This window comes from Rattus norvegicus, chromosome 8, assembly GCF_021556685.1.
Source record: "Rattus norvegicus strain SHRSP/BbbUtx chromosome 8, alternate assembly SHRSP_T2T, whole genome shotgun sequence".
NCBI classification, from domain to species: domain Eukaryota; kingdom Metazoa; phylum Chordata; class Mammalia; order Rodentia; family Muridae; genus Rattus; species Rattus norvegicus.
The window spans coordinates 68277822-68304267 of record NC_141541.1 but is presented as its reverse complement, the minus strand read 5'-3'; the positions used below and the strand labels follow the sequence as shown (position 1 = coordinate 68304267).

General features: G+C 45.2%; 1 protein-coding gene across 3 annotated transcripts in view; it reads left to right on the top strand.

The window, feature by feature from the left end:
* Thsd4 (thrombospondin type 1 domain containing 4) overlaps positions 1-26446 on the top strand; it is a 627039-nt gene that overhangs the window by 429549 nt on the left and 171044 nt on the right. The window contains 1 exon segment of one of the 3 annotated variants that reach the window (NM_001429249.1): positions 5109-5361. Within the exon segment in view, the coding sequence (NP_001416178.1) occupies positions 5290-5361 (72 nt within the window). The 5' untranslated portion in view covers positions 5109-5289. 3 annotated transcript variants of the gene reach the window in all.

Here is a 26446-nt window from a genome sequence, read left to right as displayed (position 1 = left end):
CTGCTGCTGTTGTTGTTGTTTTAACTGATGTAGAGCAGACTGTGATGTCAAACTCTCAGGAACCTTGAGGTAGAAAGACTGAAAACTCAAGGCTAGACTGGGCTGCAGAACAAAGCCCTGTCTCAAAAATCAAAAAACAATAACAAAAGCTAAAAACAACTCACAGGCATTGCTGCAAGTGCCTCATGTTGTGGATGTCACCATTCGTCCCATTCGTCCCTCCCAGAGGGCATCTAAATGTTTGCCAACACTTAGTGCATTCAGACTGGGACCTGAGTTTTCAGAGGCACTGAGCAGTGGGAGCTCAGTCAGTGAGGGTTGGAAAAGGATGTTCTAGAAGGCACTAACATGGACGAAAGCTTGGAACTAGGGACACATGGTAGTTTTGGGGGATGGTTTCTTGTGGTAAAGATGGCTGGAGAGTAGAGTTAGCTATGGACCAAAGACAAAGAGAAGAAGCTGGAAGAGCAGAAGAGACTGGATCATAGTTTTTATTTAAGGGGGGCTGGGTACCAGCCCTGAGGGAGAGCCCTTGAAAAAGCAGGGGAGTATAAATGGTGGAATGATTGAGCAAATGGGAGGAGACAGGCCATACTGCTGACTTCTGTTTCTAGTATGTCCGAAATATGAGGGAAACAGAGAAACCATCCCAGAATGCTACAGTAGCAATTTGCTGCAGACAGAATCTATGGATACTTGCCTGCCCTCAAAATATCTCCACATATTTATTAATTACAGCGATGCCTCTAACACATGTCCAAATATTCTTGGAGACTTCCTTTCTAGGAAGTAGAGCTTAATTCTACTTAGACTTAGAGACTAATTTATAATGAGCAGACTTTGGAAAAGGAAAAGAAAAACAATAGTACTTTTTACTCATGAGATACCTGACTGATACATTAGCCAAGTTGGTCAAGGTAAACACTGTCTGCAATGTATCATGTCGATAGTTATGTCCCTAGTGGATGTAGTCAGGTGGACGCGTCACTTCTGCGGTATTGTTTCCTCAAAACTGTGATTCTGGTTGGGTTCTAAAACAGGATATGGAGATTTTTGTGGGAAAAATCAGAAGCAAGTCCACAGCTGTTATTGTTGTTGTTGTTGTTGTTATTGCACTAATTGCACATCTTAGTTTTCATAACTGCTTCCCGGCTATTTAAGATCTAACATGGGTGAGAATTAGTATTGTCTTCCTGCCCAACTGCTCTGCCCAGATTGAATTATGTCAGAAATCTTTTCAGGCCTAAAGAGGTTTTAAACATACAGAAGATCAGCCTGATGAGACTTGTGTCTTCTTGGCATTTTTGCTGGAGAAGAAGGCTCGGGGAAGAGAAAGGGGTAACTTTTCACACTGAGATGGTGGAGGCTGGAAGGGAGCAGGACAGCAGGGCTCCAGAGATGTGGCTAAACAGAATCTCTGTATGACCCAGCAGTGGTTTAAATAAAAGGGGGAGGTTGGGAAGACTCATACCATTGTCAGCTTCGGGAATCACACAGGTAATGCACACAGAATGATGTCATTCTTGGAGAGATGACACGAAACAGGAGGGAGACTGGGTTTCAGGGACGCTCTTCTGTTTTGCATCTGTTGAATTTGGGAGACACCAGGGAAATAGACCTATACACTAGACAACTGTGGGCCTGAAGGTCAGGGGAAGTCCTGGCTATAACTAATCAGGGGCAGCCATGGGTGGATAAAGGTGGCTTGAGGACCACCCTTGTGAAATAGTGAACTGGCCCAAGAAAGCAGGTGTAGAAAGGAAATGGCTAAAACACAGGGTTTAGAAGCTCAGCACAAGAGGTGCCATGGAAACTAGAGGATTTTCAGAAAAATGGTGGCTGTGCTATTCTGGCATTCAGAAATGAGCTCTTGGAACGCAAGGTGGGTGTTAGGACCAGAATACCAGTCCTGCCATCTATCCATTGTAGACTTCTATGGTATGGGACAAATTATTTAGCACAGTAAGGCTGTTGTCAGCATTGAATCACAGCCTGAATGTTGCTGTGATTACAAGGGCTCAGAGAATGTCGGCTGATGAAAAAAACAAATAAACAGGGCTCTTCAGGGAGCTATGGAAGAGAGTGGTGCAAAGAGGACATACATGTCACCCTACTATGACGACTGGTATCAGAAGGCGGGAAATGACAAGCACTGGCCAGGGATGAAGACAACCTGAGCCTTTGTGCATTGCAGGTAGAAATGTCAGTGGTGCACCCACCGTGGGAAGCAGTGTGGCTATCCTTAACAAGTTCAGCATTGCGTGATGGCATCTGTGGTGGCGCATGCAGATAGGAAAGGCTGAAGAGGCAGCACCAGGAGGACCATGAGTCACTATCAGGTCCAGTAACTCTGCTCTCAGATTCAGGTCCAGACAGATTGAAAGCAGGGATAGCAGCGCATACCCATACACCCATGTTCTCCATAATGTTACCATTGGCCAAAGGGCATACAGTATAGTGTATTTATACAGCTGAATATTACCCAGCCTTTAAAAAATGAATTGCTGATATATGCCACAGTGTAAGTTCTGAAAACAGTACCCTGTGTGGACTAAGTCAGACAGGAGGGGCAATGTGTGCCATTCCATTTCTGGGCATAGGCAGAGTCATGGAGATGGAAAATAGATTGGGGGTTACCAAGGACAGTGGAGAGAGGGAGTAGGGAGATATGCATTAGCATGCACAATTCCTGTTGAGGATGGTGAGAACATTCTGGAATCAAAGAGTCAGGGGGGCTGTTTCCAGTGCTGCTCAATGGCATAATGAATGGTGGTCAAATCTTGAGTTGGGTATTTCTCACCATGACCATGCATTCCTTTAAAAGGGCATCATGGTCAGTGATGCCGAGAAGACACGGAATGGCTAAAACATGATCTCTTGTACTTTGAGCCAGTGGGGCCACTGGTGACACTTCCAGGGCTTCTACGGTAGGGGAGAGTTTGCCAGAAATCACCTTGCAGAATTGGGGAAACAATTGTGCAATTTCCCAACCTCAATTGGGAAAAACCACTTGCCTTGAAAGTCCAAGGACCCGATTTGGGATCCCGGGACGCCTATCTAAAGCTGAGCATGGTGACATGAGCTAGTAATCCCACCAAGAGTGGGATGGGAGGCAGAGGTAGGCAGATACCTGGAAGCTTGGGGGCCAGCCGGCTTGGCCTTCTGGGCAAAGTTCCAGGCCAACAAGAGACTATTTGTACAAGTGAAGTTTTACTGTAACTCAGCCACATCTATCGTGTGCACGTCACCTGAGACCTTTCCTTCATTATGACGGTAGGTAAGCAGCTGCCGCAGACACAGCCATATGGTCTGCAAAACTGAAAATATTTACTACCAGACCCTCTGAAGGGAGTTTCCCAACCCAGGGCTAGGAAACATCGCTGGTCTTTCTTAAATCATGCCTGCACTTCTGGCAGGCTACCGAGTAGTAATACTGCCTCTTACAACCAGGAAGCAGAAGCAACCCAGTGCGGACACCTGACAACGGATAGGAAGGAAACGGATGCAGAGGCAAAAAATAGAACAAACCCTGCTCTCTTCTTTCTTTCTCCTTGCCGCATTCCTTGGTCACTGGGAGCAAACCTATAGCTTGAAGAAAGGTTGTTGGGGATGTTAGTTAGGGTGCGACCAAGGGAACCCCAGGTGTTCTTGCCAGCAGAGTGTCCGGGAAGCACAGTGGTTTATAAGACCTGACTCTCAGGCTCAGAATGGCCACCGAAGTAGAGTTTGTAGATAAGAGGACCCCATCATCCTCCTTCCTCCTGATTCTCTGAAATGAGGCACTCTGAGTGCTTTCCACCCAGGCCTTCCCAGAAGCCTCACTAGTAAAGTGCCACGGCAGGGCCAGCGGTAGTAGGAGGCTGCGAATCATGGTTAGGCTCCACCAGTCGTCCCTCTTTTGTGCAGAATAACACCCATAACCCAGAGCTTTCAAGTGCTCGTTAATTTGCTTTCTGGGGCTGAGTTCTGAACTAATGTCAGACCAAAGACAAAGCCTGGCATTTCCAGAACTTCCGTGGCACAAACTGTGCCAAGCCACATGCCCATGTGACCCCTGAAGTATCTTCCTGACCACTGGATGACAGGTCTCCATTTCACAGGAGGGACCATCAGGTCTCAAGGGTGTCGATTACAGAAGTGGGTTTTGAACCAACAGATGCCTGACTCCAGGACTGGGGGTGTTTCTACTGGGCCAGATGCCACCCTGCTCTCCCTGGTCACCAGTACCTCAGAATGCTTTCGTGGGCCTTCACAGGCAGAATCCAATATTTGGTGGCTTGCAGCCCACTTCACATTGGACCTTGATTCATCCTATGACAGAACAAAGCTGATTTCTGGAGTTCTCTGGCTTCTATAGGTCTGTGCAAGCCTCTCTGTTCCCTGTGCCCCTCACTTCCCCACCCCTGTTCCACCCTGATGCTCAGTCTGTGTCTGCTAAGTGTCACCCCACGCACTCTTGACAACATTGCCACCCAGAGTTCACTTGTCCCCACTTTACAACTTATTTTTACACCTCCACAATAATTCCTTACTGTACTGGTTTTGGTACAACGACCCAGGAATGCAGCAAGAGGGAGATACAGTGTTCACATCCATTCCCGGTCACGTGACAAGCAGGTGGCACACTGGTGACTACTTCCCATGCTGTCTTCCATGACGGAGTCTTTGCCTAGATTTCTGCAACTATCAAATCTATGGAAAGGGGAATGCAGAAGCCATCCACCTACCTCTTGACTTGAGGCCAGTGGGAAAAATAAACTATATCACAGGGCTGGCAATTTGTGTAGGTCACACAGCCCTTCAGACCCAAACCCAGAGGTAAGAAGGCCCTGGGTCTCCTGTCTCTCCAATCTGCCTGCCTGCAGCTCCTTCTGCTGCAGCCCACTGCCTCCTGCCTGCCTCAGTGGAGGAGGCAGAGCCATCCCCCTGCATTTGAAGTGCTTACCTTGGAGCCCTTTTCATGAATGAGGCCAGATGCACACTCCACATTGATCATTTCTGTCCCTCCCCTTCTCTGCTTTCTGTTAAAGGCAGCCCCCCAGCTCCCAGCTGGCTCCTGTCCCCTCCCCCAGCCAGGAGAAGTTATTACATGAAGAGATCAGCTTACCAGTTTTCTTCAGAGCAGAGGCTGAGCTCGGAGCACGGGGCAGTGCAGTGGGGAAAGAGCCAGGGAGCCAGCGCAGTGCCTACGGACCTCCAGGCTGGAACCCCTGAGACACAAGTGCATCTGCTAGCGTTAGCACTTGGCAGACGGATTCTCCTCCAGGGTAGCTTTGCCTCTGGGTAATAATGTTTGTCAGCTACCTGTTATTAACATTGTTCCACACTGAGACAGCAATGTTAGCAAGACCTGGGGGAGAGGTAAGCCAAATAAAATATCTTGTCAGAAGTTATATTTTTGTCAGCTTTAAATTTCCCCTTCTATCTACGAAGAGGGATTGGGGAATAGGTTTTTGTGGTGTGTAAAGACTAATGCTTTATATGACTTTATTTTAGGCTTTTCTTACAGGGAAACTTCTATTCCTCTTGATGAATCCTGTACTTTCTAAAATCTCGTTCTGAGCCTGTCCACGCAGTTGCCACCCTTCGGACCTGCCATGGCCTGGGTGACAGATGTCTAAGGCATGCATGTTTCTTCTGCTATTTGCAGGGGTCTGGGGGAATGCAAGGCAGATTCCAGTAGGGTCTTGTGCTGATGCAGGAAGGACACTGCCTTTGAGGCATTTCTCCTCTTGTGCTCAGAGAGTCTGCGTGCATGAGAGATTACCTTTCTCCCCTGCCGTCATGCTAGAACTTTTCTCCTCCTTCTCTTTGATGTGTGCATGGGTAAATCTGTGTCTCACTTTCTGTCATGGGTGTGCGTGGGGCAGGGGTGGTAGTGGGCTATAAGTATGCCCAGATCTGCCAAGAACAAAAAGGGAGGCATGTCTTAGGGTCTGTGAGGACATCTTCTTGTTGATCTAGCGTGTGTGTGTGCTGGGTATGTTTCTGGACATACCCAGGAGACAGTTTTGGTGCAGGCAGAGTCTGGAAGTGTTGATCACTGAGGAAGGAGCATTTAGTGTGTCCACCCTGTCCCACAAATGAGCTGCACCAACTTTGAATCTTCCTCCGTTCCTTCACTACGAACTCTGATGGAAAATCTCAGAGACAAGAATAATCCAAACGCAGCCTTTCTCCTGAACCCACCTTGCTCCTTGAAAAGCCTACTGACTTTTAAATCTCTCTATCTTTTAAAAGGGCCACGAGGCCACTTCCCAGCTTTGCCTTTTGTTTGCCTTGTCAGGGGCCAAGAGAGCCCTGAAAGCTAATGTAATTGCTTTTCCCCCTAAGCATGCTTCTGTGCTGACAGCTTGCTCCCCAACCCACACCCATACTGCAAGGCTGAGGTCTTCGTCATTTGTCCGAGGCTTCTCGCCTATTAGTTACCCAAGCCCTCTGCACTGTGGATAGTCTCTGGGGGGAACAGAGCTCTTGAGAGGGACCTGGAGATGCCTAGTAGATTAGAAATGCTGAAAGCCGAGAGCAGACCACTGGCCTCTGCTTGAAGTTGAAGTTTGCAACTTCCCTGTTGATTTTTTACTATGTGGAGTAAATGACAAATGGGCCCACCTCACTCAGCCCGGAGCACTTAAGCAGGCGAGAGGCAAGCTCATATGGAAAGTATTTCTATCACCACTGCCGACACATCTGGTCAGGGGAGACCTCCGTACTGAGCAACTCACAGCACCGTAGCAGCCCCTCCGTGGTGTGCCAATTACTCTTATTAACAGCAAGACAGAAGGCAGCTTCAGTTACCTGCCTACAACTGGATCCCAGGGAGGGCCACTCTGGAATGCATGTCCTGGAGCCCCTCACACAGGGAAAGGGCTCTGCTTCACCTCACAGCAGACAGAAGGGAAAGCCAGAGCAGAGCACACAGGCACGCCCTTACCTTGGTGGTGTAGCACTGGGCACTCAGGAGAGTGGGACCAGACTGGCTTTGGAGTTCAAGTATGTGTGCCTAATACAACCAGTCAGAAAACCCAAATAGGGGTAGTAAGAGTTTGCCCTGCCACCCCGGCACTGCACGGCTGTACCATAGAAAGATCTCCCCGTGCCGCCTTTTATCTCTCCAGCATTGTGCATGTGTGTGCACGTGTGTGTGCATGCAAGTGTGTGGACATTTCTGTGCCCTTGGCTCTGTAAATGCATTCACTACTAGGAGATGCTCTAATTAGGATGCCTTTCACTTGTTGGAAGTGAAATGATGAGGAAGGAACATGACTGAGTCCCCCACTCCTTAAAAGAGAATGTTGTTTATAAAGAGCTTTGAAGAATGTGGCATTTTATAGGAGCCTCTTTTTATTGCCATGTCGCTTACAAAAGCATTCCCATAAACATGTGGTGGCGTCCCCCAGTCACCACAATTTTCTTTCCTCCTGCCCACCAGTGGGTTTTCTTGCAGGTTCTAATTATCTTCCCTTTGGACGTTCCTTAAAACATGCAGGAGGAAAGGAGGACAGGGGAGCAGGCATTGTCCACCCAGGCTGCTGAGCTGGCTATACTCTCAGCCCGGGACTGAGACCAGCCAAGCAGCTGAGCTGGGACCCGTTTACAGAGCCAGATGTTGAATTGGGTGTGAAGTCTTTGCAGATAACTGGGGGCTTGAGGGCCACAAGTCAGGGAGGTACGTGTTGTTCAAGAAGAGAGCAGCCTGGTATTAAGTCAGTGTGTTAATGGGTTTGGGGGAGGACTGTTGTTGTCTTTGTTTCCTGGTTGCCATGTCATTGAACTTAGAACTTTGGGGTCACTAGAATGCCTTTAACCTTGACAAGATCAGAATAGAAGCCACGTACACTTGTAGCCAGCGGTGCATCCTCTGAAGGACTGTGGAATACTTATTGGAGTCAGGCTGGACTTTCAGTGCATTTTTAAACAGTGTTTGTTTTTATTTGTAATTCTGTGGGGGTGGGGTAGGCGTCTGCACATGAGTGTGGTGCCCACAGGAGGCAGAAGAGGACGTCAAAGCTCCTGAAGTAGTAGTTACAGATGGCTGTGAGTCACTGACACGGTAGAGGACCTAAACAGATCTTCTGAAGGACAGAACATTCTCTTAACTGCTGGGCTATCTCTCCAGCCCGGATGCAATTTTTAAAACACAGTTTGTTTCCATCTAGTTCCCTATTTCCAATATTATGGGTGGAACCAAGGGCCTTGCTCATGTGAAGTGGGAACTCCTCCACGGCACCCCATTCCTAGCTTTTTGGGCACCTTTGTGAAGGTGGAAAGCATGCCAAGACAGTCAGTGTCTTTGTGGAGACAGAGGAGTGGGGGACTGCCTCTTCTGTCCTTATCCAAGAAGCCCAGTGAGGTCCTGTTATGTGCAGGGAGGAGGAGGAAGTAAGGGCAACCTGAGAGCTGTATTCTGTATACTGCATTGAGACAGTGTCAAAGGATGCTGTGGTGAGACAGTGTCAAAGGATGCTGTGGTGAGACAGTGTCAAAGGATGCTGTGGTGAGACAGTGTCAAAGGACACTACTTTAACTTTTGTAAGACAATGTGGCAAAACCTATCCAACTTAAAAAGAAATACCTGCTAATGGGTGCAGACTTTCCTTTTGTGGTGATGAAAATTATTTTGGAGTTAGATGGTGGTAGAGTGCTTGCACCATTCAGTAACTACACTAAAAGCCACTTATAATATCTCTCCCCTCCTTCCTTCCTTCCTTCCTTTTTTTTTTTTTTTTTTGTGCTGGCGAATAAACCTAGAACATCACGTGTGTAGGTATATAGTCTACACTTCTATCCCCAAATTACGTTTTAAAGTGTGTGTGTGTGTGTGTGTGTGTGTGTGTGTGTGTGTGGCGTGTGCCTGTCTATGTGTGTAGTGCCATGCATGTGTGTATGTCAGAGGACAATGTCGTACATCTCTCTCTACTGTACTTCTGTTGTGTTTTAACTTTGAGATTGCACTTAATTACATTTCTCCCTCCCCTTTCCTCCCTCTAAGCTCTCCACCACATCCCTCCCTGCTTTCCTGCAAATTCATGACCTCTTTTTTCACTAGTTGTCATCAAATGCATATATATGTATATATTATAACATGTGTGCATTCATATATATTGCTAAATATAATGTATAACATATATACAATGTTACTTGTATGTATTTTTCAAGGCTGATTGGCTTGTCACTGGTCTACCAGTCGATGTGCTCTTCCCTGGGGAAGGCCTCCTCTCCCATTCCCAGTGCTCCTCAGTTACCTGTAGTTCTTTACCTAGGGTTTGGCCATGTCCAGTGTGGCCTTTTCTTTGGTAACATCCTTGTTCAGCTCATTAACATTCTTTACTCTTGAAAGTTTCACACATTATACAGTATATATTAACCGTATCATCCACCTCTACCTCCTGCCCCCTGCCACTTCCCCAGTGCCCTCCATCCCATCTTCTCCCAACTTGATGCCTTTTTAAAAATTTTGTTACTAATAACCAACCCTGAGTCCAGTTAATGCTGCCTGTATCCACATGGGCATGTAGCCAGCCACAGGAGCAAGGACTACCTACTAGTAGCCATATCCCCAAAGGGGAGTGACTCTCCCTTCCTCGGAAACCAATTACCAATAACCCAATAGGGGCAGGGCAGGATCTCTCAATGAGCCTGGAATCTATTGATTCAGCTCACCAGACTGGCCCCCAAGCCCTTTGGATTCTGCTGTCTCTGCCTCCCCTGCATTGAGATTTCAGACAAGAGCATACTGAGCTTTTCAACAGAGGTGCTGGGGATCTGAACCCAGGTCCTTAATCTCTGCAAAGAAAGCACTTTACCACTGAGCCATCTCCCTAGACTCAATCCCAGGGTTCATCTTTAACCCCTGGTTTCTCTTTCTTCCTTCCTTAGACAAAACTGTGGTTCGCAGGTGCATGCATGTATGAGTGCATGCATGCCTTCAATTTGTGCATAATGGCAGAGTTCATACACGCACACACATGTATGTATGTATGTATGTATGTATGTATGTATGTATGTATGTATGTTCCTACCCACTGGTCTATTGCAATTGCAAAGACCTTATAGAATGCTTTTGAGTCTGAGCAATAGAATCCAACAGTCCCAACTCCTTCCAGACTTAACTCATTCCAGTATTTCTACAAGTATTTTCCCACTGAGTATATGGCCTGCTGGATATGTACGGTACATAATATTATCCAGTTATAAGTTCCTATCCACATTTTTATCAGGAAAGGTTGTTGAACTTTATCAAAATTTGTTCACCTTCATTAAAATGCTCATTTGCTTGCCTTTTCCCTCTGCTATATTTATATAGTGATTCTATGTGATCAATGGCCGTCTGTGTTCTTACAATTGCCTGCCTACTGATTTGCTTGTTGGATTTGATGTGGTCGTTGCCTTTGACACTTGATATGATTTATACATATTGCATTGTCCTCTTTTGTAAATCAGTGCCATTGGGTCCTACCAATCTTTAATTGTGCTAGCCCAGACTTTTATAAATTCAAAAGTCTCTCATCTTCTCGTGTGCTTAGAAACAGTTTAAACACCAGAGGAATTATCACTTTGCTCAAAGGATTTTAAAAGTGAATCACAAAACCGCCAAGATGTTTTGTAAAGGAATGGTCCTTTGAGTATTTAAGTGTTTAAAGCATGACTCTTGTTCCCATAAAGATGTAGCTCTTACTGTGGATAGGAGAAAACGTGTACTGTGGAAGCAGATTGTACAGCAGGGTGATTGACAGACAGCTCTGCACACTGGGCAGCTAACAAAACCAGGCATCCCCAGGCCTGTATTCCTCTACCAGCGCCTCCAGGCACCCTGCTTACTCTCCCTTAGAGAAAATGTCACCCAGAATTTTATGTTATCGCACCATTACTTATAGAAACAACAATCGTAGCTAGTAGGAGGTAATGCACTTGTAGTCCTAGCACTGGGGAGTCAGAAGTCTGAGCTACATAGCAAGGACAGCCAGTACCTCATAATGAGACCCTGGCTTAAAATAATATAATTCTGTCATCGTCGTCATCATAGTAGTAGTAGTAATTACATATGTATCTGTCTATAAAGGTCACATTATGAGTATGTAGACCTTACTCTATGTTAATGTGGCATCATTCATAAGATAAATACTTGTCTTTAAAGAAGGGTTTTCCCCTGTGTACCAGTGTTTAGCCTGCATGGTGTATGTGCACTTCGTGTGTGCCTGGTGCCCTCAAAGGACAGGAGAAGGCATCAGCTCCCCTGGAACTGGAATTACAGATGATTGTGAGCCACCATGTGGGTGCTGGGAATCAGATCCAGGTCCTGTATATGAGTAGCAAGTAGCAAGAGCTTTTAACTACCAAGCAAACCCTCCGGCCCCACATATTTGGGTTTTCTTGTTTGTTTTCCTGCTATGAACGTTCTGCTATGAATGTTCTGGAATGTATGTCCTCATGAGCGTCAGTAAGGATTCCTGTGGGGTTTGCCTACAATTGTGTTGCTAGGTCATTGTGCACGTGCTCGATTAGCATAAGACACGCCAAGTTGACCTGTGCAGCTGTTGTGTCTGTTCTCACACCTGCTAGAAATGCAGGCAAATTCGCAAGGGTGCATCCTTTGCAGCATGTGGTATTAGGGGATGGACTAATTTTCCTGATATGTTAGGCATTGTGTCAGTGTGTAATTGACATTTCTCAGCCATCATCAGTCACTGCATAGCCTGTCCATACACCTGTGAAATGTCTGTATCTCCTGGTTTTAATTTTGATTTTTGCTATTTCAGCACCAAGTTAAAGGTTTATTACATAGTTTGAATATGAATGTTTATCTCGTTATCTCCTGTAATATTTTTCCAGTAGCACATATTCAATTTTTATAGTGTTTTTGGCTCAACAGAGGCCCTTAGTTTTAATAAATTTAAATGCATGTTTTATGTCATTATATTAAGTCTTTCTATTTTTTAGGAAATTATTCCTAGGGTTGTAAAGCTAGTCCCTTGGGGTTGGGGATTTAGCTCAGTGGTAGAGCGCTTGCCTAGCAAGCCCAAAGCCCTGGGTTCGGTCCTCAGCTCCGGAAAAAAAGAAAAAAAAAAAAAGCTAGTCCCTTACATTTCTTTCTAGACTGGTCAAAGTCTTTCAACTCACAATTAAAAGCATGTAATTTTATTTTCAAGCTTTTATTTCACACATCTTTGCCCTCCTCTCCTCTCTCCTGATGGTCTCCTCTGTCACCCAGACTGTTTTACACACACTCATACTCACATATATACACACCCACATATACACACATATGCACATACATATACATACACATGTACACACACATATACACACACACATGCACACATGCACACATATGCACACGTGCACAGACACACACACACTCTTACCACATACACACACACACACACAGAGGGACACACATACACACACACACACACACACATCCCTCCTAATAATTACAATGAAAGAAAAATACAATATTTAATAGGTTAATTCACTTAATGTGGTGATCCCCAGAACTGATTTTCCTGTGTATTATGAGTAGGATGTTTTCATTTTGTCCCTCAATGATAGGACTATTTAGTCTCTTCCTTTCGCCAGACTTACAGCAGTGCTGACTCTGTCTGATCTCAAGTTCCCACACATTTTCTTCTGTGTCTGTACTCTGTTGACCACTCTCTGCCTTTACATCTATAATTAAGGTTCTTAGTTCCTAACGCTTAGAACACAGCTCAACCTGTAGAGCCTGTCTCTCCATCTTACTTCTTGGAGTTGTCATGGTTTTATATAAATACTTGCTCTTCCTCATGAAATTTAAAGTTGCATTTTTTCAACTTTCCTTGAAAATCCTTTGTTGGTTTTTATCAGACCTATTTCGAGTCTGTAGTTCTACACTGGGAACACTGACATCACTTTTATGTCGAGACATTCTATCTATGAATATAGTGTAGTTCACATTTGCTTATGTCATTGGAGATTTTCAAGAAAATGTAACTTTGTTGTTTCTAAGTACATAATTTTATTTGTAATAATGATCATTTTGCCTTTTTCGGTCCTTATATGTTGCTACTGAGAACAGCTTACCATACAGTTTTGCTTGTACACTTTACCAGTTTAACAATGTATCTTCCATTCCTGCTCTGTCAAGAGCATGAACTTCTTTTACCAATAGCCATTGGTATTCATACAAGGTTTCAATATGTAGCCCTGGCTAGACCAGCATGCTCTACCTAAGCCAGGCTGACCTTGAACTCATAGATACCTGCCTGCCTTTGCCTCCCAAGTGCTGGGACTAAAGGCATACCAAACCACACTTAGCTGTAGGTAATGGATTTTATTTGATATTTTCTGTCTACTGGGATAATCCGGTCATCTTCTGCTAATCTGTCAGTGTGAGGAATTCCTATTACAGTTACATCTTTTATGATCTGATCTACAGTGCTTATTTTTCAGTCTCCTGTTCTTGAAAATGGACATGACCTGTGAGTTATGTAATTGAAAGAATAAGTATGGAGAACCGGCTCTTTTTCTTCTAATCCCAATTTAGCCTCTAACTTGATTACACTGTGGTCAGAACGTGTGGTGTCTGTGATTCTGAGGTTGTGAGAGTCCATGCTTTCTGCCTTATTTTACGCATGGGCTTTCTGTAAACATCTCGAGAGTTATTTGAGGAGAATGTTCACGGTGATGCATATTTTTATACTGAGTACTGGAACTTTAAGAGTGCACTTTTACAGTTTCATATGGGGGTAAGTGGGTAGGAGACATGTACTTGTCTGCAACAACAAGGTATGAAGATGCATGTGCATGGGAATGTGTGCATTCCTGTGCCTGTGTATGGAGAACAGGGGCCAGTGTTGGCTATCCTTCCTCAGGAGCGATCCACCTTGATGTCTGAGACAGAATCTTTCACTGGGATCAGAGGCTCACCAGTTTAGGGATGCCCTGGCTTTGCCTCACTAGCAATGAGGGACCCTAAATTGTCAAACTGCAGGTCCCAATGAAAGACACCACTAAGCTCAGATTTTGACGTGGGGGCCGGAGCTCAGGCTTCCTTGACAATGCACCAAGCGTTGTACCAACCATGCTGCCTCTCTGCTAGTCTGTTAAATTTTTCATTGGCTCAATAAATGTCCACATTCATGGAATACAGGGGAATATTACAATACATACAATTTGAAATGACCAGATAAAGATACTTGGTATATGCCTCATCTCAAATACCTTTCCTTTATTTGTATTAGGAGTTTTCAGAGGCCCGTTGTTAGCTATTTGGAACAATACAATCAATATCATCCATAGCTATCCACCTGTGTTGCAGGACCTTTAAACTGTTCCTCCTACCAATTGTATTCCTGTCTCTACCAACCAGCCTCCCTCCACCCCTCCTTCCACCCTTGATAGCTTATCTGTCTACTTTCACAAGACCCATTTTAAAGCTCCCAGAGATAAGTGGGAGCAAGCAGCCCTTGTCTTTTTGTGCCCAGCTTGTTTCCTTAACACAGTGTTCTCCAGTCCCATCCAAGTTGCTGTAAACATCAGCTTTCATTCCCTTTAGCTGAATCACACTTCACTGTGTGTCTATGTGTATGCCGTATCTTCTTTATCCACTCATCTATGTATGGATGCCTAGGTTGATAACTTTTGTGACTAATAAATGGGGATGCCTGTGTGTATCTATTAAACTAAGGTTATAGAGAAAGTGGCTGGTGTCCTCCATATTTTCCCTTGTGTTTGTGTATCTTTTGGTATTTAATGGAAGGTTGTTGAGATCCCCCACCTGCAGCTTTCCTGGCCTGGGAGGGGTGGACCATGGTGACTGTCACTCATCAAGCTACCCTGTCCTTTGTGCTCCTGGCTGCTTGTGCTCGGCAGCCCCTGCCTCATTGTTCCAGTCACTTCTGCCTCCTCCTCCATGGTGCTCCATCTCAGTAGCCCTTCCACCTTGAAGCTTCTTGCCAACATAAACTCTCACATCCAGAAATCCCTTATCCTTGATCTGCTGACCACATCCTTTCTTGTTTTATAGTTGTTGTTACATGTGTGTCTTTTCTGCCATTACCAGGGATTTGGGGGAAGGGAAGAGGAAGACAAATACCTTTGCTAAGTCCAGCCATCTGACCCTCTAAGATGTATTTGGGTCCTCCTCTCTCCGTCCATTGGATAGACAAGTTTTCTAGATGTCCATTGTCTCACATAAGGTGATGATGGTAATACCGATCTCAGTCGTCTATGCAGGCATCAATTAGATGGTGCTGATGAAGCCCAGTAGACTACAGTGGTCTATGAAATGCAACGGGTGGCCTTCAGCATCTCCCTTTAACTTTTGCTTTTGTGTGGTTGCACCAGAGAGAAGTGGCCAATAGTGGCTGAGATATCACAAGAGGCTCAATTAAAATTTAGGATTCACTTTTTGAGAGTACCCTTTGCCAAAGAACCGCTGGGTATATTAGTAGAAAGTCCTATGCTTTGAGGTTAACTAGGTGGCTCAGTCCATAACGCGCTTGCCTTGTCACTGTAGAACCTGAGTTCAGTCCCCCAAGCCAACATAAAAATGCCAGCCATGATGGCATATGCTTACAATCCCTGCACTGGGAAGGTGGAGACTGACGGGAGCATCTCTGGAGACCCCTAGCCAGCTTGCCCAGACTTATTGGTAAGCTCCAGGCCAATGAGACCCTGTCTCAAGGTGGGTGACATTCTTGAAAATGGTAACTAGGATTGTCCCTCTGTGCTCTACATGAACATATGCACTTTGCCCTACTTTCCTTTCTGTTGCTGTGGTAAAACACTGACCAAAAACACGTGGAAGAGGAGAGGGTCTATCTGGCTTTCAGGTTATAGTCAATCAAGGAAAACCAAGGCAAGAATTCATGGCATAAACCTGCAGGCAAGAACTGAAGCAGAGACCATGGAGAATTATGGAGGCTTGCCCAGCCTGCTTTCTTATCCAACCCAGGACTGCCTGCCAGGGATAGCACTACATACAGCAAACTGAGCTCTCTCATATCAACCATTCATCAAGGAAAGGCCCCACAGATGTGCCTACAGACCTGGTCTCCATGAAAGCTCCCTCTTCCCAGATGACCCTGGCTTGTATCAAGTTGACAAAAAAACTAACCCGCACACCCATGCATATACATGTACATGCACATAATACATATACACACAAACATACACACATACTCGCACATACATGCTTTTTAAAAAGTCATATATTTTACAAATAAAAGAACTTTTTGTCTAAAAACAAATCCTTTCATGAGTGGCTTTTCTTCTTTTCTGTTTGTTTTTTTTTTTAACATTAACTATTGACACTCATACTCAATTAGCCATTTCTCCTTTTAAAAGATGTTTTGACTTAATCCTATTTGCTGATTCAGCCTATTCTATAAACTTATTTACTTTAGCTTAGAGAGTTAATGCAAATAGTAGAAAGAATGCTGCAGTTTCAACGCAGGCATATTTAAAGGGAAAAATGAGTATTTAATGTGAAACAGAATGGTTTCTCTATTAGGATATATTGAAATCAATACACACACACACACACACACACACACACACACACACACACACACCATTTTTGCAGTGTAAGCAACCCTGAATTATACTCAGTGACTATGCCTAGTATACTGTTGTGCACGGAAGGGTTCGTGCTGTGTGTTAGAAATCCCTAAAACTGGACCCCCGCTCACTCCCAGGTTGGCACTAAGGTGTGTGTTAGTGAGGGCAGCAGACGTGTAAGTTGGTCTAAATGTGAGGGTCAGAACCAGCCCTGTGAAGAAAACGGTGTTTGAGGTGGGATTGAGGAATGTTTAGAAGGTCCATAGACAGATACTTGGGGGAGGCGCTCTAAGCCTCAGGAACAATATGGACAAAGAAAGTATTGAGTCAGGGAAAGCAGGGCATATTTAGACAATGGCAATTCTGTTCCTCTTGGCTAGAACATTAAGTCCCCACAGGAGAAGATAATGCATGTGGGCTGGAGGACACGTTGTTCACAATACAACACAGCATTTTAAATGAAAAGGGTTGAGGGGAGGTTTTCATAGCCAAATATATACCAATTTTCAAAAGTGTCCCATGGCAGCGTGTAAAGGGAGACTTTACATCTGCAGTATAAATATAGACATGTGTAATGTGTGGGCATCCGTCCATGTAATTATGCCATTCCCTTATTCTGTTTAGATGTGTTCTTAAATCTTGTAGGTTCTCCGAGAACTCACTAAGATTAAGTGGTTTCCTAAAAGCGTTTCAACTTTAAAATTGTCTGAGCTGCAAACGTAGGCTCTAAACCCTGAATAGCGTTGATGCCCAGTAGAGAGGGCACTCACAGTCCACTGGTTTGAAGGTGCCCGACCTCACCTTGAATCACTGGTCCTCTGTGTTTCTTGCTTAGCTGGCTTGGGTAACTCCTCTAAGCGTCACTTAACATTGTTCATGATCACATCAGCATCAGCATTAGGGAGACTGGGAGAGTGCACCCACAGAGTGTTTATACAGAGGAAATGCTCAATTGTGGCAGCTCTTAGTGGTAGGTAAAATAATGCCTATGTCTGCTATGAACTGAATATGAAATGTCCCCATAGACATTAAATTCCCCCAGCTGGTAGTACTGTCTTGGGATGTTCTAGAAACTTTAACACATGAAGCTAACCTGAGGGAACTAGGCCACTGGGGCAGGCCTTGGGGAGGGGACATATTTTGTCCCTGGCTCTTCCCAATCTTCATGCCTACAGTGAGATGAAGAAACTCCTCTCATGTGCTCCTACCAACACAGTGGAAAGAACCTCTGAAATCATGAGACTAAGTCCTTAATCATTTAACATGTGTTTCACAACTTGGTCATAGCTACAGGAAAATAAGAAATCTCAGAAGCCTAGCATAAGGTCAAGGGGGTTAGGACATTCTGTGAGGGGGATATGTCAAGCTGAAGCTCAGTGTAGGGCTGGGAAGATGGTGGAGTTGGTAAAGTACACGCTATACAAGCCTGAGGACTTGAGTTTGAGCCCCATGACCCACATTTTCAAAAGGCCAGGCATGGTGGTCATGCTTGTAACCCCAGCACTGAGGAGGTGAAAACAGATGGGTCCCTGGAGCTCTCTGGCCAGCCAGCTAGACTACTTGGTGAGAGACCCTGTCTCTAAAAACAGGTGGAAAGTACTTGAGGAACACCCCCCTGAAGTTGACCCCAGGCCTTACACACACATACACACAGCACATGAAGTCAGCCAAATGAGAGATGCTTCCAGAATTGGGAAGAGGCAAACGGATGCATGAGAGTAAAAATAGAAACAAAGGGGCCTAGAGGGGAGAATTCTATCAACAAGAACCCAAAATGTGCCTCCAAATTCTTTTGGCAAATCTGATAGACATTGGAGCCTCAGAAGAAAGAGAAGGGAGAAGAAAAACGTCTTGGGTACTTGAAGAATGGGAATGTAGGAGGATATTGTCCTTAAGGGAGAAAGAATGAAAATGGGCTTCCCAAGGCTACCAGTTGGTCTCGTCATCCCAGATGGGGAAGCACAAAGCTAGAATGCCTATATGATCTTCACAGCTGAGAGCCTCAGCTGGAACTTTGATTAAAACACTCTCTTCACTAGAACCAAAAAAGTTACATTAAATACAATTCCCCTTGAGTAGATGAAGGGAAGGATTCTGCTATCATCTAGCCCAGTGCTCTCATTTTCATGGTAGGCACAGAAATCATTGAGAAGGTTTTATGGTGTGCCCAAGACCACTGCCTGACTTAGCCAAAGTTGAACAGGTGGGTGGTTCAAGAGCAACTTGATCTTCAGGAGCCAATTGTAGCATCTAAGACCATTGAGTGAGCAAGAGCTTAGGAGTCCTTGAGAATGTGGTTTTAAATTGATGTGTTTAAAACTGGAGATGTTGAGTGTGTGGACCGTTATTTGTATGGCGACCTCAGTTGCATAGTTGTTCCCTTGAGCATGCTTGAGCCAGGGAGCACCGGGAACTGGGAAACCATCCTTTCCCCTCCCCCCTCTCATTTGACCACATGATACACATGATACATTCATGTAGCACACAGTTGGTCAACCTTTATATCATCCTGGGGAAGAAGCTGTGTTGTGTGACTTGGGGGACACCTGTCAGAGACGAGGCACAGTAGAGTTTTGCTGGCCATCCCCACCAGCAGTCTCCCCAGGAACCTTTGGTGTAAGCTCCATTGACCGTGAGGCAGCTCACATGGAACTGTATTTTCTCAGTACTCCGGAAAACTCATTCAAAGGCAACTGAAGCCCCAGACGCCATTGCAAACATACCCACTCTGTATGAGCATGCCTGGGTTGCCAGGTGCAGGGTGTCCTCTAATTAGGAAGCATTTTCATGATCAGGAGGATTCTAACCCAATTCCTAAAGCCGGGTACACATCACAATGGTTAAGCCAAGCAACAGTCATTTTGATCTTACTTACCCCTGAAAAGGAAAGCGCCCAGAAGTAGAGAAGTCCACATGTGTTAATCAGTTAGTTCTAAATAATTGGGTGGTGAGCACACTCATAACCTCTGACCCCCTAGGTTTGGAGTATGTTTGTCAGTATCCTTATCAGATGAGGCCTCATCCAGTCGCAAAGGGGTTACTGTGCAGCTGGGGCTCCCTTCTTCCTGATCACTGCTCTCAGGGTCTCATTGCCAATAAACTCCCCAGTGGGTAGGAAGTCCTTCCATTCCACTTGGCAAATACACACTGAGTCCTCAGCATGCACAGGCCCCCAGAGGGGTCTTGTGACTGACAGGTTTGAGGCAGTCTTAGCTTGGTGGGATTAAGAGGTGTCTGTCCATCCCTGGTCTCAGATGATGCGCCTGTTAGTAAGCAAAGATGCGCCTGTTAGCCAATTTCTCTAGTGCATTAATATTGATAAAATACAGTTGTTGGCATTTTTACAAAACAGTCTGGGCCGACACACTTTCCAACTTAAAGAACTAGATATGTGTGCTTCTAGTGGCTCTGTGACGTCTCCCCCATTTCCCTCTGTGAGAGGCACTACAGATAAGACCCCCTACTGCTACCATGCTCACACTGCACATAGACCCCAAGACAAGCCTCTGCTCCTAACACACTCAAGATGGCTGAACACGGCGTGGAAACCACTGGAATGTGTATGGATCAATATTTGGTTTTCTGGGTTTGGGGAGCTTTTTTTTTTTCTCGTAATGATACTGAGGCTTGAACCCAGGGCTTTGTGCATGCTTGGCAGATGCTGTACCTCATGCTATGCATCAGCCACTTCTGTTGGTACTTGGAGAAGAAGCCATAGTAGCTTCTTCTGATTCTGATTCTGCTGAGTAGGTCAGGGTGTGTGCTTCCCTATGGAGAAGAGATTTCATTTGGAGCATGTGAAATAAGCAGGACTTTTTAAGTTGAGAAGGATGGGTGTGGGGTAGGTGAACTTTCCAGACGGGAAATAGTATGTACAAATGCAAAATGTCTGCTCAAGTTCATATTTCTTATCCAAAACACAGATGTTTCAGAATATGTCAGCATGGTATAAGACTTAGCCCGGGGTTTTACTCAAACCCTTGACTTTGTCTGAACAGTCACAGAAGTGTGGTTCCTCAAGACTCGATTAATGTCATGCCATCAGCGAAACCGTGTTTCACAACCAAACTTAACGTAAATAAATGACCAAACATCAGTCACTAAAAATCCACCTTGAATTGTTAAGCCTTTTGGATTTAGAGATTTCGAATAAAAGAATGTGCCTGCAGTCCCAGCAGACTCCTAACTGTCACAGAGCTGAGTTAGGCTATGTACTCAGCCCAGAGGCCCTGAGGGAAAACACAACTGTTGACAGGCTTATATCCAGGCACAGACCTGGAAATAGGTAGTAGGTTCAGCCTGCTTGGGTCACTGAGTGCCTCGGGGGTTATATTTCTAGAAAAAGTGCAGGTTAGTAAGCAAAGAACACAAGTGTCTGTGACTGGAGAGACGGCCCGGAGATTTAGAGGAAGAACTGCGCTTGTAGAGCCCCTGAGTTTTCTTCCCAGCACCTATCTTGGGCAGCTACAGCCGTCTGTAACTCCATCCCCAGGGACTCTGACATTGTCCTCAACTTTGAGGACACCTTTACTCACATGCATACATGCATATACATGTAATTAAAAATAATACAAAGAAATCTCTTGAAAAGTCACAGATATCCACTACACGGGGTCAACAGTGTAACCACGCAATACGGCTCATCACCACGCAATCTGAGGCACAGAACAAGCTCTGGATGCCATCTCTCCACGTCTAGAGCCCACTGTAAACTGGGCTGCTTGCTCACCGCAGGGACTAGTCTACCTCCCATAGCTGCTGCTCAGTTATGTGATGCTGACGATCAGAACATTGCGACATCCATAGCAAGGTGCTAATTGCACAGCCCAGAGATCACATGGCTTAGAAACCAAGTGACTGCTGCAGGCTGAGTTCTACAGAGCCAGCCGAGCCTGGGAAGACTTGCTGAGAGTGACAGTGGAGACCAGCTACCTCTGGTTTCTGCTCACGGGACTAGGCTGTAAGTTCAATTACAAACAAACATTGCAATGAATCTTCAAGGAATAGCAGAGTTTCCTGGGCCTTGAATGAACCCCTGAGACTGCAGGACATAAATTACAGGAGAATAGTGGCAAGGGGGAAAACATTCTCTAATTTATTGATGAGAAGAGAAAAGCACAAGGACCCATTAGGGGTGCACGGGCTAAGCGGCTTCAGAGGTGCTCAGCACACAAGTGTGACGGTGGCAGATAGAAGTGGCTCTTTCTGTCCACACAAAGGATTCATTTCACTGCTTTTCTGGGTGGTGGGGGGTGTCGTCTAGAACTGAAAGAGAACGAAAGACCCAAAAGACTAGCACTTTAGGTGCACCTGGCCCACTGCCACCTCGGTTTTCACTATGGGAGGTCGGGGTTCAAGGAGGAGACTCCTTCAGTGTAGCAAGAGCTGACTCTTACAGAAAAGTAGCTGGCAAACCATCTATTTTAGAGTTCTTTCTCTCTGTCTTTTCTCTTTTCTGTTTTTTTTCTCCTGAAATTCAAATCATGAATTCAAGTACCCTAGGGCATGGTTATTTTGTAAGAGTGCATAATCTGGATGTGTTTTCTCTTTATGGGGATTTAATCAAATAAAAATGCAAAGTAGGTCTGAAATAGCTGTGAGTAAAAATGCTTACATTTAGAGCGTTGGCACATCTGCGGCCCAAGACAGTGTCCTTGTATTTCCTGAGCTCGGGATTAGCCAACAATCTGCAATCCCAGTGTTGACAGGACATCCACTTGTGGTCGGGGGGCTAGACAGTCTCATGGACTCTCCCCCATATCCTCCATGATAGAGATTAATGTCACACTTTGGGGTTAGAGAAGCAGAGTGTGCTGGATATGGCTTGCCGAAGGGCAGGGTCCTTGTTCCTCAGACGCACTGCATGACAGCATCCAGCTCCCAGGGCTTTTAGAGTAGATGCTGTTCTCGGGATGTCCCGCCCCATCCCGTTGTCTACCGTAAGCAGAAGGTGCTACTTGTGCTTTCCACGCCTACAAAGGCCCCATATTCTCTGTCCATTGACAAATTGCCCTCCTACCCCTGGGAACCACTGTGACTGCTCTGTCCCTCTCAAAGCCGCTCCATTTAGGTAGTGCGTTGAGAGATGAGACAGCCACTCCAGACACTGGTTTTTCTCTCTTCTGTGACCACCATGTAGCATTCCACCCTGCAGGCTTGAGCAGAATGAAAGCACACCAGAAAAAAAAAAAGTCGTGATTTTTTCTTTCCCCTTCTCAAACACTGAAACGTATGTAGATACAGCATGTTGTACGTTAAGGGATTTTAGAGCCAGTGGGGCCAATGACCAGTTGGTTCTCTTATTAGAGAGGGTAGTAAAGTAGGCTGGGATATAGCTTAGTTAGTGGTATTTACCTAGCATCCACGGAGCCCTGGGTTCGATCCCGGGCATCATATACAGCCAGGGTTCAAAGTCAATCTCAACTTGCCTGGGATAGTCTTAAGGCTAGTCTGGGATATATATCCTGGAGAGAGGGGCAGGTGCAGAGAGAGGCACACAGAGAGTTGGGGGGTCAGTTATACAGACAGATTAGGAAACTGCAGGCTAAATAAAGTTAGTCATTCAGCTTCACACAGTGATGCTACAAGTTCACTTTATGAAATGGTCTCTCACAAGAGTGATGTTGGATATAGCCTTGACATTGCTCATGTGGATCTGCCCTTGGTTGATCAAGAGAACCTCTGTAGGAGGTAGTGAGCATTGACCACCACTGTGCGCTGAGCCATGCTGAAACCCAGAGTCTGTTTGATTTGGGTTCTATCAGGACACACTATGGAGAGAAAGTACTAACCCAGAGGTGTCATCACAAAGTGGTCATCATGGATACCCAGGCTATTTTCCTCTAGGGACTTCTGGGAGTTAGTGGAGCTCAGAGCTGAAAGATTTCCCCAATTATGCAAGAGGGATGGCATACTTATCCATCCATCCCTTTTCCAGCCGAGATGCCTCAGGCACCTTCCCACTCCAGCACCTCCAACTCACTCCAAGACAGAGCCACAGGTCGTCCCTGACAACTCTTCTCAGAGGTTTGACAGAACACAAGACATTGGGCAGAGCAACAGTGCCCTTCACAAGGGTCCACAAGAGGAGGGTCCATCAACAGTCAAAGCTAGGAAAGCCAGAATATATGTGTGTGTGTGTGTGTGTGTGTGTGTGTGTGTGTGTGTGTGTGTGTGACAGACAGACAGAGACAGAGACAGACAGAGACAGACAGACAGAGACAGAAATAGAGATAGTGCATTTGAGTGTGCGTGTAGTGTGTGTAGATTGTGTATGATTGTGTTATGGTATGTGTTTGCTCATGCACAAGTGTGCAAAGAGCATTCAAGCTTTTGGCTTGATCTACAGATGCTGATTTGACGACTCATTGTGTCTGCATTTTCATTTTTGGCATTTAGAAGCTCAAGACCAACCTGTAGCCCACCTGTGGTGACTAGTTCTCTAGGAAAGGAATCCTCTACCCCTTTCACCTTTACTTCTCATCCTGGACTTCCTTGTGCCTCATTTTTCTTGCAGATTTATCCTTATCCTATTTTTCTATGCCTTTGAAAACCCTGCAAATCCTTTTTGGTTTTGGGATCAGATGAATACGAATAATTACAAAAACCAGTTACTCAGCAACAAAAGAGGGTAGCCTGGGGCTGGTCACAGTGCCCATCTCACTCCTGGCTCTCCTCGTGTTTTATATAAATTTATGTTTTGACATCAGAGTCCCTGCTCTCCACAGTCAAGATCCTGACTGCATGAAAACAACAACAGCAACAACAACAACAATGACAGTGACAACAATACAAATCCCACCAGGTCCTTGTCCAGCAGCCAGGGTGAACTGAAAATTAAGTTTCCTGCCTGTGTTCCTCAGAGGGACTACAGATGCAGATTGTCTCTCTTGCCCTTGCTGTTATAACCTAGGGGACAGAACCACATGAATGATGCTATCCGAGGCCCCACAGGTCCAAAAGCTAACCAAACAAACACACAAAAACAAGGACCCACAGAAGTGGCTTCCAGAACTTTCCACAGCTGTAATCTTGCACACACCCCCAACTAATGTTTAAAATATTTCCTTCCATTCATGGTTTTTATCAACTATTTTTCCCTGCTTATCTTACATTATGTGGTAATTTTCTCTAATAAAAATGCATTGTTTCCTATGGGGAGGAAAGGGGAATGATTTCACCCCGTCTGAATACTTTATATCGATTTTCTTCCCATCCTTGTCCTCTCTCCTAAATGGTTTCCTTTCTAACACTAGCAGCGTGGCTAGAGGCATGCAGGATAAAATGTGACCTGACACTGAAAAATTCAAAATTTTGGTTGTTTTCTTCACTGGCCCAAAGCTGTGAAGGAATGTAGATTCTGTCTTCCGACGCTCACAGATGTGTGACAGACCCACAGTCTTCTTTGCCGCTTGGTTTTGTATTTCAAGGAAAATATCACACCTGTAAAAGTTGAAAGGAGGAAAGAATTAGAAAGGGACTATTAAAAGGTAAAATCTACTCTCGTTTGTTTTTACATGTATTTATTTTGTGTGTTTGTGACTGTACATGTGTGTGCCATGGCACTTGTGTGTAGGTCAGAGGACAAATTACAGGGGTCAGTTCTCTTCTTCTATTACGTGAGACTCAGGGATCAAACTCAGGTCATCACGCTTTGAAGCAAGCATCTTTAACCTACTGAACCATCATCTTGCCAGCCTTGTTTGTTTGTCCATGATCGACAGTGTTGGCTGGTCATCTCTTGAAAGTTATTTGTTTGAGACTCCGTTCCAAAAATGACTAGAGGCAACCTTATTTAAGTGGTACAGTGTGTAAGGCAGGAATAAGGAAGGAAAGAAATGGAGTAAAGGAGAAACGTGGGGAGAACAAAAGAAAGACACAAATAATGCTCCTGTGAATAAAACCCATGACGTTTGGGTAACTGCAGGAGATAGATGGGAGATTTTGCTCTGAGTTTCCTGGCAGTGGAAACAAAGAAGCTAGTATACTCGAATATGGCACTTGTAGGGCAGAAAAATGAAGCCCATTCGTTTGAGGAGAGCTACTGAACTGAGTGGCTGGAGGAATGGAACAGGGGACTTGAAGCAAGAGTAACTCTGACTCCGGGAGAACAATCGACTACCGTATAACCTAACACCAGCCCAGCACTTGTCAAGTGTCATCCGTGTCCCTACCAACACAGTCACAGCACAAACATGCCATGTGTCCCCTGCTTACGTCTTGAAAGCAGAAACGATGTTCTGTAGAAGATGCATGTTCTTCCACTGTTGTTCTCTGGCAGTGGGAACATGACACAGTGAGGATCCACCTGGCAACAACAGACCAGGAAGCAGAAAGCCCAGGACTAGAACCAGGGGCTGGGTATAATAACCTTGAAAAATTTTACCCCAGTGACCTCCTCTCCCATGAGGCCCAGTCTCTCAAGGGTTACCCATCCTCCTAAAGAGCTCCAACAGCAAAGGAACGGGTGCTCAAAATACTAAGCTGTGGGGAACGATTCAAGTTCAACTCATAACATCTGAGACAAGTAAGATCACGTGACTTATTGATCCATAGTGACCTGGACTGTGAATCTGGAACTTTCTGAAAGCCTTTCCCACCACTTCATTATCTAAGGGATATATATATATATATATATATATATATATATATATATATATATATATATATATATATATAGAGAGAGAGAGAGAGAGAGAGAGAGAGAGAGAGAGAGATGACTTTTCTTGTGGATGTGACAGAGTAGCTGATGAAGGCAGTTGTGGATGGAAGGGCTTGCTTGGCTTACAGTTTGAGGGCTACAGTCCATCAGAGCTGGGAAGTCATGGCGGCTGGAACATGAGACATCCACAGTCAGGAAGCAGAGAGAGACATATGCTGTAACTCAGCTTTCCTTTCTTATTCA